This window comes from Schistocerca gregaria, chromosome 1 (assembly GCF_023897955.1).
Source record: "Schistocerca gregaria isolate iqSchGreg1 chromosome 1, iqSchGreg1.2, whole genome shotgun sequence".
Taxonomy (NCBI): Eukaryota; Metazoa; Arthropoda; class Insecta; order Orthoptera; family Acrididae; genus Schistocerca; species Schistocerca gregaria.
This window is the reverse complement of record NC_064920.1, coordinates 878792744-878811301: the sequence shown is the minus strand read 5'-3', so window position 1 is coordinate 878811301 and position 18558 is coordinate 878792744. Positions and strand designations below refer to the sequence as shown.

Here is an 18558-nt window from a genome sequence, read left to right as displayed (position 1 = left end):
CTGACCAGGTTGTCACTGATAGCACGACTCTACCAAGCATGGCTATTCCGGTGTCTTGAAAGAGTTAACTATAGAGCGGGATGGCCGTCTCTTTAAGTGTATGGCGTAGAGCTGGTAAGTTGGTGAGCTGCCTCTTCCAGAACGCATTCACCCATGACACACTGGTCCCATAACAGGTTTCATGGTGTGGGAAAGTCATCGGTTACAAATCGCGGTCGCATTCGGTTTTCCTGCAGGGTAAAGTAATATCAGTGCACAGGCTGTTGTGCTTGTGTTGATACCGTTTTTTCGACAAGAAAGGTGAAGTCTTTTTTTCAGCAGGACAATGCCATGTACACATGCAGATGCTGTGACAGTGTGCCCCTAGTGGTGTACAATAAGTGACCTGGCCAGCAAGACCACCAACTGGACACTTAAGGGACATAATGAAGCGGGATTTTACTCTTTCCCCGGGGTCGGCAAAAACCTTTGCCGAAGTGCAATAAAAAGTGCAATATCCTAGGAACAGTCTATCGAAGGATGCCATTCGGCGCCTTTATGATCGTTTGCGTGTGAGAATAGACGACTGCGTTGCCGTCGGAGTGTAGTACAGTGTGTATTGGTGCGACTGTTTGTGCATCCTATACTGTGACATCTATGTTTCATTCGGTCTGAGTTTGTCACCATATAATCTTAAAATGATGAATTACCCGTTACCTCACTTGTCAACAAAATGACCTTGTCCTTGATGGTGTTGCATTTTTTTCGGCAGTATATACCCCTACGCAATACATTCACGAACAGTGCGAACATACCCATCTAAGGTAAATTAAATATTTACTAATGGATTTAAAATAGATGTCTAAGTGGAATTGACTTCTCCCCATTCTCCCTAAATTTTTGTAGGTCATCTAATTTGTAGCGCACATTCATCACTAAGATAGTAATTTTTATACTATTTCTTACATGATTTTTGCTTTTGTGTTTCTGTACGTCTTCAATTAAAAATAAAGTTGCCACGGTGAGTTATATAAATGACACAAGCTATGCCACTTTCGTATTTGTTGAAGCTTTTCCTGACAACAAAGAAATCTTCGGAAACAATGAAACATGAAAAAATATGGGAAATGTTGGGTGTAGATACGCCATTAAAATTCTATTAATTTCATTTCTACCCCAAATTAATCAACTGTTATGACATTTACGACATTTCTACCTTGTACCACTGTCATTCATACTGAACTATGTACGGTCTGGATACAGTTCCCACATTATATTGAGAATTACGTGAGATGTTCTACTCTAACTACGCTTTAAATCGTTATACTCTCTTAGATAGGGGATTTAAAATAATAATTAATCTTCATTTTAAATTTTTTTAATAAAAGTGTAATAGTTCCCGTCTGCTTAACTTTTATACAGTCCTACAATATTGTTTATTGACGTGTTACTGGATGCCTCCAACAGAAAATCACAGATCTGTGGCTAGTTGCGTAGTTCTGTTACTGGCGGGAAGGGCAGCTTTGGGCAGTTTGCAGAGATCGTATGCGCAGAAGATAAATGTTGCCGAGTTCACGTGAACCAGCCAATATAAGGTTCCAAAGTAGAGGATTTATGGTAATGGAGTTGGTCGACGGGAAACGCTTGAATTTTTTCGCAGTATCGATAGTGTATTGCTGCTGACTATACTCTCCTCCGATGAGTCAGGCTTCTTTTCCATGGGGCGGATGGACCTAAATACGTCCCGTGAGAAACGTCAGGGACCAAACGCCCTCTGTCCACTGCTGAACGAGCTCAATATAGCGTGAGAAGTCTAATGGCCTGGGAAATGTGTCCGTGCTGTTATCAGGGACCAATTATTCCGGTGAAAGGCACCCTTCATTGACCTGGCAATGAATCCACGATCAGAAATGGCGGCCGCCCCTACGTGACCACTGTCTTAGGCGAGGACAAGATCGTTCAGAAATAATGTTACTAGCCACACGGCTAGGAACGGCCACAAACCTACAAGTACCTGTGCAGACGTACCAGAACAAGACTGAGTCACTTCCAGCTGCTGTGGGCGCTACAGGCTGGTTACCTTGGATACCACAAATTGAGCATAACAACGAAACTCTACAGCGTTATATCGACTATATGAGACTGAATACGGATGCATTTGTCGCTACGTTCTTACTACCAAACCCATTTCCTGTTTTATTTTCTAATTTTACATAGCCAATTAACAATGCTTTCCCTTAAATCTACTATGTTCTATTACCTATTCTAACTACAACTACTACTGCTATACCACTGCTGCTGCTGCCACCACCTCCTTTGATACTAGCACGAACAGTACTATTATTACTAGTAATTATATTTTAAAATTACTGTTTATATTGCTACTATTTTTAGATTGCAAACTGAGTACCCTGTTCTTCGAACAGATGTTTCTCTCTGCCCCGAGAGGTCAGAGTTGCTGTTGCTTTAGAAATAAAGCTGTTCCATTACCAAATAAAGGTATGTAGGTGCAGTATACAATTTCCAGCCGTTCTTGAAAGCATTGGTTAGCTATCCAGATTTCCCGTTTACCTATGCTACCTCTGCCCAGACGTTCTACCACACTGCTGATTCAGTGTTTGCTAGTCAATTGGTAACCTATGCGCTCAACAAAACTGTTTTACGGTAGCACCCAGAGACAATTTGTGTCAAATGTGTGCTACATTTGCACTGTTTTATTTATTTATTTTTTCTACTGAATTATGTCAGAAGGTAAGCGAGAAAGTTCAAGTATAAACAAACACCGCCCGAACAGGCTTTGAAGGTCCACTGGTACCGACCGGCCACCCCGTCTACCTCAGCTCTTATGCGTCACCGGATGCGGTTACGGAAGGACATGTGATCAGCACACCGCTCCCTCGGCCGTTGTCAGTTTTCAATCTAGTAGCTCTTCAATTGGCTTCACAAGGGTTGAGTGCACTTCGCTTGCCAACAACACTCAGCAGACCAGTACAGTATCCCATCCAAATGCCAGCCAAGACCCACGGAGCTTAACTTCGATGATATGACGGGAACCGGTGTTACCACTTCGGCAAGTCCGCTGGCTAGGACCACAGATATTGCTGCAACCTTTTCATACGATCAAGATCGTTGTCCTCAGTACGAGGTAAAGCAGGTTCGATTAATCCCTTTCCTAGGCAGCTAGACAGACGCGAAGCAAAGCTAACAAATTCCCCCTCGTCCTCCCACGCGTAATAAACAACAAAGGAAACTTGTGTAGACCGAGATATTCTTAATCATAGGATGATCAGCTAGGAAACACACACCGTAAAATCAGAATGACTTTCAGTACTCGGTTAATTTTAGTCATTTATGTTTTTTCTAGTGAATTTTCTGGGATATATTTTTTTTAAGTTATCAAAAGGCAGCTAAAGTTGTCTACAGATGTAATGGTACTCATATCACCTCGATAAATGGCGCTACAGATCGCATATTGCTTTTTCTACTGTTTAATCAAGTCAGATTTCCTCAACTTGTCACGTATTATAATCCTCCTGTTGCAGCACTGACAGGGCATACCCCCTGAACAATTTATAAATATCATAATAAATGTGTAACGAACGAGGTATTTTGCTTTATTGAAAATGTAACATAACTGTTGTTTTCGGTCAGTCTGAATTCTGAAAGTTTTGAATCTGGAAGGACGCAGCCTTTGCTAACATACCACTAACAGTAACAATGCAAGAAATACGTTCGAAATACTAAATCTACTTCATTAAAATACATTATGATGTTTCACTTACCCTGTGAATGGTCTCCTCGAAGCTATTCGGCGCTCCTCCGTTCATCTGCATGAATCGCAGCCGGTCGTAGTCCCTTGGGTCGACGATAGATGGCAGCATGCTCTCCACTACGCTGTCTGGTGTCCCCACCTAGGCAGAAACGCGCCCTGCTGAGCGGACGCCCCCACGTCGTGTCTGCGCGTCTTAAATTGATAATTTCCCGCAACTCGCGGAGTAAATTGTGCCAATAACTCCACATATCTTGACCGCGGAATTAATTTCTTGGAACGAGGAGTCTGCGCTTCTCCTCAAACGTACTAGGTAAGATGAGGAGTTTGCTGCCGGAACATGACAGGAAACTTCGGAATTAGGGGAGGTGGTAGACGTTTAACAGACGGTAAATAGGCTATAATATTATTTACTGCGTATTACGAATTCTAATTGTGTATGTGAACACAAGTACAATCTCCGTATGGCGACAGACGGTAAAAAGAAATTATCTTCAGTGTAACGTTGCAACGCCGTCACGTTGTATTTGAAACAAAAGCGTTCTTCTTCTTTTCTTCCTCTTCTTTTTCTTTATGCTTTATAGGAAATGTGGTCACAATATTTTACTCTTCATACTTCCATTCATCACAATTATCTTTACTGTGTAAACAGATAATATCTGTGACATGCGGAAAATGAATGCAGAATGACCATAGATAAGACTACGGCGCAGTCTTTGCACAAGGAAGCTATTTGAAGCCTCTGTCTGGTGACAATATGTCATCTGTGATACCAGATGAGAAAAATATTTATAGATCGCGGGATCCATCCTTGGGGTCGCTTTATACTAGTTTTACATCTCAGAAATGAAATGGTTAAGTGGAAACAAAATTTCATTGCATGCTCCAGGAGATGGCACAAACTTGAATTTGAAATACCAAATAATACATCTGTATTTCACATGGCATGTAGAGTTTTTGTGTTGTTCAGACGTGTAGAAATATTTTATTAATGACTAAGTTCAAACATGAGTTACCGGTGGCTTTTACGACAAATAATGACCAATTACAAATCACATCGGGAGCCTGACGCGTTAACGGCGGTGATTATCACTACGTTAAGTATTCTTCTTCTTGTTTTTTTTTTTTTTTTTTTTTTTTTTTTTTAAGGGGGAGAAGGGCGATTTGGTGGAAATGAGGTTTTCTGGAATTGGTTGATGAAGTTGGAAAAAATACTACAATTTACATATTCGCTATTTACTCTAAAAATGAGTCTTATTAAGGACAATAGCAGCCAACTGGTTTTGCTGTACTCCAGTTCATTCACTAAAGTGTAATTTGATTTTTCTTTAGCATCTATCATCTACTCTATTGAAGTAGATAATATGTTAGTATATTATGATTTACTAATTAAAATTTATAAACTTTTCAAAGAAATGCATTACGTAATTTTAATACGCTGTGATTCTGCTTTCTGATTACCAGTTTGTTATGGGATTTTCAATCCAAATCAGTGCATTTGGTGCTGGATCTTGATTAAAATATTGTATATTTATTAACGAAAAATAATTTCGGATGTACACGGCCGCTATTGTCCACAATCTGATTTGGAAATGAAGTAAATTCCGTCAGTTGCAAGTGACAGGCTTGGACTTATTGGCATGACACTGAAGAGGTATTAGCTAGTTAGTTAGTTAGTTGGTAAGTTACGTCAAGGAAAGTACCTGTGGTGAAGGTGAGTAGCGGTTTTGACTGATGTCGTAGTGACAGAGGGAATGAGCAGAGACTCAATGAAAAAGATAAAAATGATTTTAAAGTACAAAGATGAGTCTAAGCCATCATCCATCAAGAACATTATCTGTAAAACTCTGCATTTGAGTAAAATTGAAGTACAGCGGTGTGAAATAGTAAGTACTCTTCACGAGGCCAGCTTGCCTACATGCTAATCGTTTTTGGTGTATCTACACTGCAATATCCCAAATATGAAAAGTTACAGATCACATTATGAAATAATATAACAGGAACATCAATTTCGTAACCAGATCTCCTTCGCGCGTATGTTAATATACCTCTGCATCTCGGTGCAGATGGTTGGTTGTGGGTAAGAGAGTGAAGACGGATGATGAGAACATCGACTATGTGACGAGACTTGTGGTTTGTCAGTTTACAATCGTGCAAAATGAACATGGCGTCTTTCATAGATTCTGAACTGTCTAAAAAATTATACATCCAGAAGTAAGTAGTATTTGGTTGTCTTTGGTGGCTGTGTGTTTTAGCGTAATACTCTTGTTGGATAAACATTGAAATATCGCTTGTACACAAACGCAGTGTTTTTTCAGAGAAATGACCTAGAAGGTGCTAGAGCACACACATCTCCACATTTAAATATTTTATGCGGTTTTAGCTGTACAAGCTGGGATGCTTCCCCTGCAAGTACTACGCAAGAACAGTGAGTATGGCCATGGAAATCAATACAGAAAGAACACAAAGGCCTTCTCTATTTTGAAAGGCAGCATAAGAAATGTGTTATAAACTTTATGGGAATTTTGCAATTTCGCGTGTTGTATTAGTCCGAGTTTTTGGTTGTTTTGTTGTTAGGCATAACTGAAAAGTATCTGTACGTCCATATCAGACATTTAGTCAGTTGTCAGCCATCAAACGGGTTACATGTGTTTTGGTACTACTGGCGATTGTTCATTTTAAATAAAAATGGATCAGACAATTGTATTAAATTTTCTATGAGACGTAAGTGAGTGCAGGAAAGTTTTAGAAACTTTAACTACTGTTATTGGTGGATCTTTTACCAGTAGAGAAAGAGTTTACGAGTGGTATAAACGTTTCAAAGACTGCCGTGAATATGAAGATGACAAGCTCCGTGAACGCAGCAGCACATCATAAAACGATGAAATCGGGGGAAAGGCCGACCGGGGTGTCCGCGTGGTTCTATGCGCCGCAGTCTGGAATCACGCGACCGCTACCGTCGCAGGTTCGAATCCTGCCTCTGGCATGGATGTGTGTGATGTCCGTAGGTTAGTTAGGTTTAAGTAGTTCTAAGTTCTAGGGGACTGATGACCTCAGAAGTTAAGTCCCATAGTGCTCAGAGCCATTTGAACCATTTCGGGGGAGAGGTGAAAGAAATAACTGTTAATGATCAGAGAAGTTGCCGTTAATGGTGACATATCAGTTGGCAGGTGCAATGAAATTCTTTTTCGTTGCTTTGGATATGAAAAGTGTGACATTTCCTAAATTGTTGAATTTCGAATATAAACTGTGGTGAATGCAAGTTGCTTGTGTCGTTGATTACAGTCAACAACGATACGGAACTACTAAAACGTCTCAGAACAGCTGATGAAACTTTGAGTTTACGGATTCCGGCGCTGTAGATTCCAGAAAGACGTCTAGGAGAGGTTCCCTATGTAATGAATTGGGAACGGTATGTCGGCAGAAAAGATCAAACAAGTGAGAAACGCATAATGTTGATTTCATTATTAACCGCCTCTTATACAATTTGTTCTATCTGAGCACCGGAGACATCGCGAGATGATGTACAACGTTAGATTTGCACCTGGTGGCCAAAATTGGAACGAATTTTTTTTCCATTGTAATTCCGTTCCGCATTAATGCATTAGCATACATACCAACTTTCGCTACCATTACAGCACATAATGGACCTCCTTGAGCAGCTGCATTTTAATAATAACCACCCATTACTTGCAATTCAAGCCGTCGGTGTGCAAATAAACGCTATCTCAAACATAGAGATCCATAATTGTTTCCGGGATTGAAAGAAGTGCTAGCATAAGTGTATATCGTCTAAGGGGGACAACTTTGATGGGAATAATATTAATGTAGAAGAATAAATACAATTCTTTCTAAAAAGAAAAAGTTCCCGCTATTTTTTGAACATGGACATGCCTCATACGCAGGAGGAAACGCTAAAACCGTGTGGAAAATGTCTGATTAGCTAATAGCAATGTATAACATACTGAACAAAAATGAGGAAGAGTTTGCGTACATTTATGGAGAACTTATTAAAGCAACATTTAGCCTGAACTGTGTGTCAACTCTCGATATTTGCCATAGCAGGGTAAGCTCGATAATTTTCTTCGGAGATGGGGCACTATATGTATCTGACAAGATTCTTGGTGGCCATTGTATTAAAGATATAATAAAACTGTAGAAACGATAGATTATCGTGAGGAGTCATACATTTTCGAAATTTTACCTATGAGTTTGTCATCGAATTTTTAAAGAAGAAAATGTACATCTACCTATCTATGTATCCATCAATCTATACATTTTATAAATTAACGTCCCCCGACGCGCGCGCGTGTGTGTGTGTGTGTGTGTGTGTGTGTGTGTGTGTGTGTGTGTGTGTGCGCACGTGAAGGCTAATCTCAGCCACTATTATAGGGATTTCGATATTATTTCGTCAAGAGATAAACTCATTCACGAGGAAGACTTGAGTATATAATTTATCACCGCTACGGCAGACAAGTCGTTCGGCTGTAGGTAATTAGTGCTACACGAACGAAGCCGAGTCAGTTCGCTAGTTTAATGCAAATCTCCCACTGCTAAGAGTTTTAGGTTCAAATGGCTCTGAGCACTATGGGACTTAACAGCTGAGGTCATCAGTCCCCTAAAACTTAGAACTACTTAAACCTAAGTAACCTAAGGACATCACACACATCCATGCCCGTGGCAGGATTCGAACCTGCGACCGTAGCAGTCTCGCGGTTCCGGACTGCGCGCCTATAACCGCGAGACCACCGCGGCCGGCTAGAGTTTTAGGTTCAGAACTTTAAAAAACGATTTATTTTTGATACACAAGACAATAATAATAGAACTTGTGCGACACTGCATTACATGCGAGGCGTGTTCAAAAAATAACAAGTACTTTTGTTTTTCAGAAATAGTTTTATTTATTCTTCTATATTAATATTATTCCCGTCAAAATGGTACCCCTTAGATATTATACACTTATGCCAGCGCTGAAGCTATATTCAAGACATTTATTTAAAAAATGTTTCGCTTTTGAGAAAAGCTGAAGAACTATGTAGACGACCCATAACTCAAGTGACACGAAAGAAATTGTGCTGTATTACTCACTGTATTTCATTCGCACCGTATGATTATCGCACTCGCTAATAAGTTCTGCATGCTACTAAAAAGTGCAATATGACAAGTACAAGAAATGAAGATTATGTGACAAGGAGCAGAAATCGCTAAGAGCTAACGGAAGCACCGTGTTTACCCCGCGATGACTCAACTGCTAACACTAATGACCAGCGCACATGCTCGTATTACCGTGTCCGTGGTGCACTTAATTCCATGAGAGAGCGTAATTAACTAAGTGTTCTCCAGGAAAGGACGCACTCGACGGGCCACTTACGTACATAGCTGTCGTTACCTGTTCTCCTGTCTTCCCCTCCCTACACCTTCTCTGTACGAGCAAACGCATAAGCGTGCACACGTACCCACACCATCGTCACGCAAGCACCACAAAAACAAACACAACAGAGAAATTGGAGGGAAAGTGGGGGGGAGGGGGGGGGGGGGGGAGGGATAGGCGGATTCAGTGAGAACTGTAAACAGATACGGAGACGGGCAGGCTTAGTGTGTATCGTAGGTAGTATGAGCAAAACGCTTCTCGTAGGAGACGATCCTTTTCTTGTATCTTTCAAATAAATCCGTGAACGACATAATCTACATCCATACTCCTCTGTTCATCTCATGGTACGTGGTGGAAGATGCCTTATTTACTATTGTTACTTCTCCACATTTGGTGGGTGCGAGGAACCGGTGTTGGTGAGATTCCGAGTTGAGTCAGAATTCTCTTCACGGTCTTCTCCTGAAATAAACAGCGGAGAGGTACACACACTCTAGGAAATTTAACAGTAAACCTCACCGTGATGCAGAACATCTCTCTTGGAGCGTAAGCTACTGGAGTTGGATAAGCATCTCCGCTACGCTTTCGCGCTTACTCACCGAACCAGTGACGAAAAGCGAATCTCTTCTTTGGATCTTCTCTATTTCCAGTATCGATCCTGTACGGTATATTTCCACTATCGATCCTGTATGGTGCGGTTCCCAAGCTAGCGAGCAATATCCCAGTATCGGTCGAACGTGGGTTTTGCAAGTGTACCTCCTCTGCGGGTTGACTAGCTGAAGATTCTTTCAATGAATCTCAAGTCTGTCATCTGCTTTTCCTGTGATTTGTTTTGTCTGCTCGTTCCTCTTTAAATCGCTTGTTAGCATACTGACAGGTATTTAACGGACGTGATTGCTTTCAATGATCGTTCGGAAGTATGTAATCAATACAGTAATGGCTCTTCCCGTCTACATCATTACAATTAGACATGTCATCTTATCTATATACGAAGGAGATAGTATACAGATTTCGTTAAGGCACACCTTAAGTTTGCTGTAAACGCAAATAAATCACATACTTTAAGAGTTATTGGAAACGTCGTTTCTTAGAATTAGCTGCTGAAGAACAGCAAATTTTTCCGCCGATAGAATCATAAGATACACATTATTTAAGGCAAAGCTAACGATATCGGTCACCGGTAATTGCCTTCTTGCAAGGCAGTTTCGAAGCAGTGAAGTTTTGCGTTCTAGTACATTTTAATACAACCTTTTCTCCGTCTTTCTAATTGTGACACTTAACGTCAATTTTTACTAATTGAGAACAGTTAGTGAGTGAATGATTAGCGAATAAAATACATGTGATAGACATGTGTTGGCAGATTTAGAATGCGTATATCAGTGGCTTCACAGTTGATTCGTTGCATAATTTCATTTCTCAGTCAGCTGGAGCAATTACTAAGTCGGAAAAAGCTGTCGCCTAGGTGAAATAAAGTCAGGAAACTACCGACGATATCCAAGAACCATACAGCATTTGTATCTGTTTCATGTTTCCAATCTTCTCTTCCAGCAAAAGCATCCATCATCTTTTTTTCAGTAATGTTCTGTCTATCTTCTCGGACATTTAAATTAAAACCCAGTCGTGTAGTTAAGTAACCATTGTATTTAAACCTGTCACGTTTTATTGCTTACTACTCTTTGTCTGAAAACAATTTATATACTGTTATTGTTCAATTATAGTTTATCAAGGCACCATGAAAGTATTGCAATATTTATAAGATTCAGGTAAAAAACAGCAGGCATGGAATGAATAACGGTTACAAAACGAAAAAACTGATGATTTCCGAATAGCCACCCAAATGGACAAATGAAGTTCCAAAATGGAGCGGTTGAGCATGGGAACAAAGGTTAATTCAGATGAATAGTTCCCGTATTGTGCTCAGTCCGTCAGTTTGATTCTATAATGAAGTCATATTAAATGGCTGAGACGTGAGGACTTTCAAAATAACTGCAGTCACTGAATAAACTGAGCGACATATAACGCGTAATAACATTGTCGTCTGTTTAATATCTTCTTAAATAAGCTACCAGTATGAAAATGTTTTTAATCTGCCAAGAAGTTTTATATCAGCGCACACTCCGCTGCACAGTGAAAATTTCGATCTAGGATACGAATAGTATTCGTGTTTTTTGCAAAAACAGTAATGCGAATGACTCTGAAATACGCTGTAGCGCAGCCGTCTGAATGTGACTATCAGTACTGAACACGGAAAAGCAGTAACGTGTTCTTAAGAAGTATCCAGCAATGATAAAAGAACTATTCGCATTTTTAAAATATACAGTTCATTTCAGCATATGAAAGGTATGGTAACCGCTGCTTTAGATGACTGCTGGAAGCTTCTGCGGATACGACTCAGACCACATAAGACGAAATGAGATCTATCGATGAAAGCGTCTTATTAGGCGGGTACCATGTCTATATGTGGGTGGTGTAAGCCGATTCTAGTCGAATATCTATGGAGAAGTATCTGAAGCTCGGCAACCACCGTTCCCTATTGAGGTGAAAAATGTATTTTTTCTAGCATCTCACACGTTTACGGAAGTAGTTTAGAAGCACATACTGTTCCAGGACTCTTTTGGCCGAGTACCTGGAAAAATCAGGAGAACCATATGGACGGAGTACTCGTGTTTAACGACAATTGAGACATTATATTCCAACATTCTGAAGAGATTATAATTCGCCACGACCGAACGAGATAAGGGACCAGCATATGGCAATTAAAGTTATGCTAATTGTATTTGTGAATCAACACGGAATATTGCAATTTGATATGCTGTCGGAAGGTACTACAATCATTAGGTTATATTACACAGCACAGGTACAGTCACTATGTGGGACTACTAAAACAGGTAGGAAAGGAACGATGACACAGTGCCGGCAACTTCCGTGGCAATGTCAAGTTCACACCCGCACACTGTCGAGGTCGAAGCCCAGTTGCAGAACTTGTCAAATTCTACACCAAGTCTTCCTTCCTACCCCCTTCCCATTTTCTCTCTCTCTCTTCTACGCCACATTACGTAACTCTTGCCCGTTTATACTAAAAGTCGTTCTCTTAGGGCAACCACTTGTTAAACGACAGAACACAAATTTTCAAAATCATATTGTGCATTTATGAAAAACAACCACTCGTTGCTACGGGGATTAATGTGCCAAGTAAAGGACTAAAACGGCATCGTGGAAGCCACCAAGAGCTTTTGCTAGTATTTTGGACCCTGACTAGGCTAAAAGTGAAATCGTAACACCGAACTTCGCCAAGTGCATACATAACGTCAACGTAGGTCCTCTACCTGAACATAACACCTCCCTCCCTCCCTCTCCCCTCCCTCCCCCCCTCTCTCTCTCTCTCTCTGTTCAACCCTTAAGTTGTTTTGCTGCAGTACACCATTCCCCTCTTTTATCTGCCTTCCTCTTCATTTCCGCGTATGTATTGCATCCGATATCATTCATAATCTGCTGCATACATATAATCCTTAGTTCTCCCCGGCGATTCCTTCCCTCAGTAGCTCCTTTTTCTATTGTTACAATGATGATATTGTGTCTTAAAATGTGTCCTACGAGTTTATTTCTTCTTTCCTGGATGTGCATCCACCGAGATCTGTTTTCCTGTAATCTGCAGTGTCTCTCTGCAGCACCAATTCTCCAGGGCTCCCAGCTGTCTTCTCTCTTGTTTTCCTACTGTCCAAGTTTCACACAACTATAGGGTCATATTCTATAGTAAAAATAAAGGTAAACTGAGATGTCTCCAAAGGCGTGAAAGCTTTCAATGATTACAAAGATGTTGGTGGTTCCTCGAACGTGTGTTGTAAATACACTGAATATGTGCAGCACTGTTTACAGATTGTGTCGCTCCCTGATTATTGAAAACTTAGTCAGAAAAATCTTTACTGGCCAGACCTTCCATGTACTGATATGAAGACTTCTATCTCTCGTCGCCAGTGAAAGAGATGGAGCCTTAGCTAAGATGGAGGCAAAAACAAGAATCAACTAAGGGCTTGTTAAGGGAATCATCCCAGCATTCTCCTGAAGTAAACTAGGAAAAATACCTGACTGATGGATGGCGGTTTCTACTCCTGAATGCGAGTCAGAATTTCTGAAACACTACATTAAAATTTCCAAACAACGCGACGTTATTTGTATTTTACGATACCCTGAAAGTGAGTGTGATCATGTGGCAATAGTAGTCGAAAAGATTAAAGTAGTGATGGAGAGAATACAACAAAAAACGCGCGTACTACGACGTAGGCTCAAACGGAATTCTCAGGTAGAGATGGGAAAGACCTTAACCAATTGGATATGTGTTGTTGTTGTTGTCTTCAGTCCAGAGACTGGTTTGATGCAGCTCTCCATGCTACTCTATCCTGTGCAAGCTTCTTCATCTCCCAGTACCTACTGCAACCTACATCCTTCTGAATCTGCTTAGTGTATTCATCTCTTAGTCTGCCTCACGATTTTTACCCTCCACGCTGCCCTCCAATACTAAATTGGTGATCCCTTGATGCCTCAGAATATGCCCTACCAACCGATCCCTTCTTCTAGTTGTGCCACAAATTTCTCTTCTCTTCAATTCTATTCAATACCTCCTCATTAGTTATGTGATCTACCCGTCTAATCTTCAGCATTCTTCTGTAGCACCACATTTCGAAAGCTTCTATTCTCTTCTTGTCTAAACTATTAATCGTCCACGTTTCACTTCCATACATGGCTACACTCCATACAAATACTTTCAGAAACGACTTCCTGACACTTAAATCTATACTCGATGTTAACAAACTTCTCTTCTTCAGAAACGCTTTCCTTGCCATTGCCAGTCTACATTTTATATCCTCTCTACTTCGACCATAATCAGTTGTTTTGCTCTACAAATAGCAAAACTCCTTTACTACTTTAAGTGTCTCATTTCCTAATGTAATTCCCTCAGCATCACCCGACTTAATTCGACTACATTCCATTATCCTCATTTTGCTTTTGTTGATGTTCACCTTATAACCTCCTTTCAAGACACTGTCCATTCCGTTCAGCTGCTCTTCCAGGGCCTTTTCTGTCTCTGAGAGAACTACAATGTCATCGGGGAACCTCAAAGATTTTGTTCCTTCTCCATGGATTTTAATTCCTACTCCAAATTTTTCTTTTGTTTCCTTTACTGCTTGCTCAGTACACAGATTGTATAATATCGGGGATAGGCTACAACCCTGCCTCACTCCCTTCCCAACCACTGCTTTCCTTTCATGTCCCTCGACTCTTACAATTGCCATCTGGTTTCTGTACAAATTGTAAATAGCCTTTCGCTCCCTGTATTTTACCCCTGCCACCTTTAGAATTTGAAAGAGAGTATTCCAGTCAACATTGTCAAAAGCTTTCTCCAAGTCTACAAATGCTAGAAACGCAGGTTTGCGTTTCCTTAACCTATTTTCTAAGATAAGTCGTAGGGTCAGTATTGCCTCACGTGTTCCAATATTTCTACGAAATCCAAACTGATCTTCCCCGAGGTCGGCTCCTGCCAGTTTTTTTTCCTTGGTCTGTAAAGAATTCGTGTTAGTATTTTGCAGCCGTGGCTTATTACACTGATAGTTGGGCAATTTTCACATCTGTCAACACCTGCTGAATATGTAGAGAGCAACGTTAAATTGATGGAGATGAAATGGTGCATTGAGGTTGCATCTCGTTTTCGGAATTGATGGTCACGGAATGGTGGTAACGATTAAAATGGACATGAAGCAAACAAGACAATGGAAAGAGGCTGTGGGCCGAGGAGCTTCGTACGTGGAACTCGTTGGGGAACTGACTGCCGGCACTGAGTGGAGTGGTCGCGCCCGCTGCCTACTTTGCAGAAGAAGAGAGGCGTGCTGCCTTTGAAGCCGCCCTTATCGCCATTAAGGCCCGCAACTGTGCGAGCAGAGCGGCAGCGGCGGCAGTAATGAACCTTTTCATTGTCACCGAGGAATTTCATTACGGAGGTGCGTGAGCGTGCGCGTGTGTGACAAGGCGCTCTTGGCACCGCCTAACGCGATTAGCCGCAGTCGCTGGCTACAGTCGGCGCTACTTTTCTGTACGCGCCCTCGCGCCAGGGCGGTCCCGCAGTGTTTCCTCATATGCGTTGTACACCGACACAAACTCGCTCAGATAGAGCAGATTTGAGTGCTGTCATTTGGGAGCAACAAAGAAGGCCCGGAGCTTACAGGGAGGCAAATTTGGGAAGAGTGAACTATTCTTCAATGAAGTCTTACGAGGCAAACTGCTCATCGCACCCCCTTCAGATTTAGTGGTAAGATGGAACAGTGGACAGTCCGTAAAAACTGAACAGAGATCAAGCATGAAAACTGGAAGTAGTGTGTAAGCTTAGGGACTGATGACCTTAGCAGCTAAGTCCCATACGATTTCACACACATTTGAAAAAAAAAAAAAAAAAAAAATGGCTCTGAGCACTAAGGGACTTAACATCTGTGGTCATCAGTCCCCTAGAACTTAGAACTACTTAAACCTAACTAACCTAAGGACATCACACACAACCATGCCCGAGGCAGTATTCGGACTTGCGACCGTAGCGGCCGCGCGGTTCCATATTGTAGCGCCTAGAGCCGCTCGGCCACTCCGGCCGGCTTTGATGTGTGTATTAATCGCACACACTCTTTCTCCATGCCAAATGTACTACTACAGTTTACTTTAGAATATGCATAGTGCTTTAGAGATCTGTGAAATCTGGAGGTAATGACTCGCACTATCATATACGTCTTCCCTACAGGTGAAAATTCCTCGAACTGTTTACAGGCTACATTGAAGGGATTGACTGGCAACACATTTCCACTCTATCAAATTTATCTAGCACTTGCCTTGCAAATATATGGCCATACAGTGACACAAATTAGCCCTACGATATTAACTGTTTATTACACTGTCTCTCTATGTAAATCAACACATAACGCGCCTCGCACAAGTTTTATAAGGTAATTATCTCTTATCTACTGACGAATTTCGATTTTCGTCCGTAACAGGAATAATTCAGCTTCACTGCTGTCACTATTAAATAAATGCGCGAAAACAAAGCAAGTAAGTGTAATCTGGAGCAAAATATAAACGACGCGACTTACTAACGTCACATGACTACTTCGCTTTGATGATGGGGACATGCGCTGTACGCCACGCCAACTCAACTGATATTCCTGTTCTATGTGGAATCCTCGAGGCATTTGAGACCCATCTTACGTGCACGCGCTTCTGTGCTGTTGCGATCCAGTGAACCTTTCTTACTCAGCGCGAGAGAAGGGGACGAAACAACAAATATTATGTGTAAACTTGAGATTTTATATAAACGTTCGAGTTTTCCAATAGAGGAAACTACGTTACATCAGTCCGAGTTCTCTTTTGATGGAACACGCTAGCGATCTGAAACTCTGAACATTCACCTCCGCGTCGTGCAGCTATGAGTCAACACAATAGCCGACATTTTTCAGCTGAGATTACGACGGCGCTGTACCGGCTGCAACCCGCAAAGTTTGCGGCCCTTTGTGCGCAACTCGTGCCAACTTGGGCAATGATTAAAGTTGGGCGCCGGCGTGTAGCTACAAGGAAAGGAAATATGTAACGAACACTGCTTGTCTTAACAGGGCCCGACCGGGGCCGCCTCTGCACCCTGCGCGGTCTGCGGCAGGGAAGCTTGCCCCAGGGCGGTCGCCGGATAAGACGAACGCGACCCCAGCCGCTGCGCTTGTGGCGCTTATTCGTCGCCTAGTGATGGGAAGAAGATTAACGACTTCGGCAAAGTCACAAATTCAGAAACGAACGTGCGGGAGAAAATGGAGGGTCGGGCAGGCGCGGACGGCGGGAGAAAAAGTCGGCGAGAGAAATTGAGACGGCGGGGCAGAGAAAGGCGGCAAAGGATAAAATGGAAATGACAGAAAACGCATTAACTCTAAGTAGCCGGGGGAGAGGTGATAAATGAAAGAAGCGAGAGTGGTTAGCCTCCTGTACGAGCTCGGTGCGTCTCTGACTGAACTCGAGTCCATTCTCCTTATGATTGCTCTCCGTTTCTTTAGCTGCCCGTTTACCGAAACGAAACTCGATCGTTGCCTGTAACGCTCGCGTAATGCGATATTGTTCGTCTTGAAGAAAGTTGCTTTTGGTAACAAACAGGTTTTCCGAAAAAAAAACATGGGTATTCAGAATTAACACAGATATATCACAGAGATTTCTACTAATTTCTACAAATCCTCACAAGCAATGTACCGGGTGATCAAAAAGTCAGTATAAATTTGAAAACTAAATAAATCGCGGAATAATGTAGATAGAGAGATAGAAATTGACACACATGCTTGGAATGACATGGGGTTTTATTAGAAACATAAAAATACAAACGTTCAGAAAATGTCCAACAGATGGAGCTTCATCTGATCAGAATATCAATAATTAGCATAACAAAGTAAGACAAAGCAAAGATGACGTTCTTTACAGGAAATTCTCAATATGTCCACCATCATTCCCCAACAATAGCTGTAGTCGAGGAATAATATTGTGAACCGCACTGTAAAGCATGTCCGGAGTTATGGTGAGGCATTGGCGTCGGATGTTGTCTTTCAGCATCCCTAGAGATGTCGTTCGATCACGATACACTTGCGACTTCAGGTAACCCCAAAGCCAATAATCGCACGGACTGAGGTGTGGGGACCTGGAAGGCCAAGCATGACGAAAGTGGTGGCTGAGCACACGATCATTACCAAACTACACGCGCAAGATATCTTTCACGCGCCATCTGTCGGACATTTTGTGAACTTTTATTTTTATTCTAATAAAACCCCATGTCATTCGAAGCATGTGCGTCAATTTTTACCTCTCTATCTACATTCTTCCGTGGTTTATTAAGTTTTCAAATTTATACTGACTTTTTGATCACCTGGTATATACCTATATATCGGGCGCTACGCCTTACTTCTACAACAAACGACATTGTATTTTGTCTTACTATATTCCGAAGGCTTTAATCGCCAATATGTTATCATCTTCATTTGAGTGGCTAATCTTTCCCTCTTCTCTTTTTCCTATGTGAAGAAAGGAAATTCTGTCAAGTCTTGAGAAAGTGTTTTGATATGAGCAATCCTTAGTGTCCTCTGCTCCGTTTTTGAGACAAGTAAACATATTACGTTCTCCTACTTACATCTTGCGAAACGATTATGAAGAGAAAGAAAAATTCGAGCTCATTTAGCGTCTCACCGATAGCTGTATTTCTAACGCTTAATTCACGAACGGAAGAGGACAAAGAGAAATTGTAGGTATACCAGAAATATCTGCCGCCAAACACTGGAAAGCGTCGTCACACGGAACAAGATAGTTAACATTGGCGTAGAGCTGTACGACTTTTGTGACGTCACTTCATGCTGTATGACGTTGAGGAAGCATTCGTCACAAACAACAA

At 41.6% G+C, this 18558-nt stretch overlaps 1 protein-coding gene across 7 annotated transcripts in view; it reads right to left on the bottom strand.

The window, feature by feature from the left end:
• The window catches only part of LOC126273339 (SAM and SH3 domain-containing protein 1-like), a 1103988-nt gene that overhangs the window by 63469 nt on the left and 1021961 nt on the right, over positions 1-18558 (bottom strand). Inside the window, exon 6 of one of the 7 annotated variants that reach the window (XM_049976889.1) lies at positions 3762-3890. The exons of the other annotated variants lie outside the window; for them this stretch is intronic. Coding sequence (XP_049832846.1) covers positions 3762-3890 — 129 coding nt within the window. The remainder of the gene's footprint in view (positions 1-3761; positions 3891-18558) is intronic. 7 annotated transcript variants of the gene reach the window in all.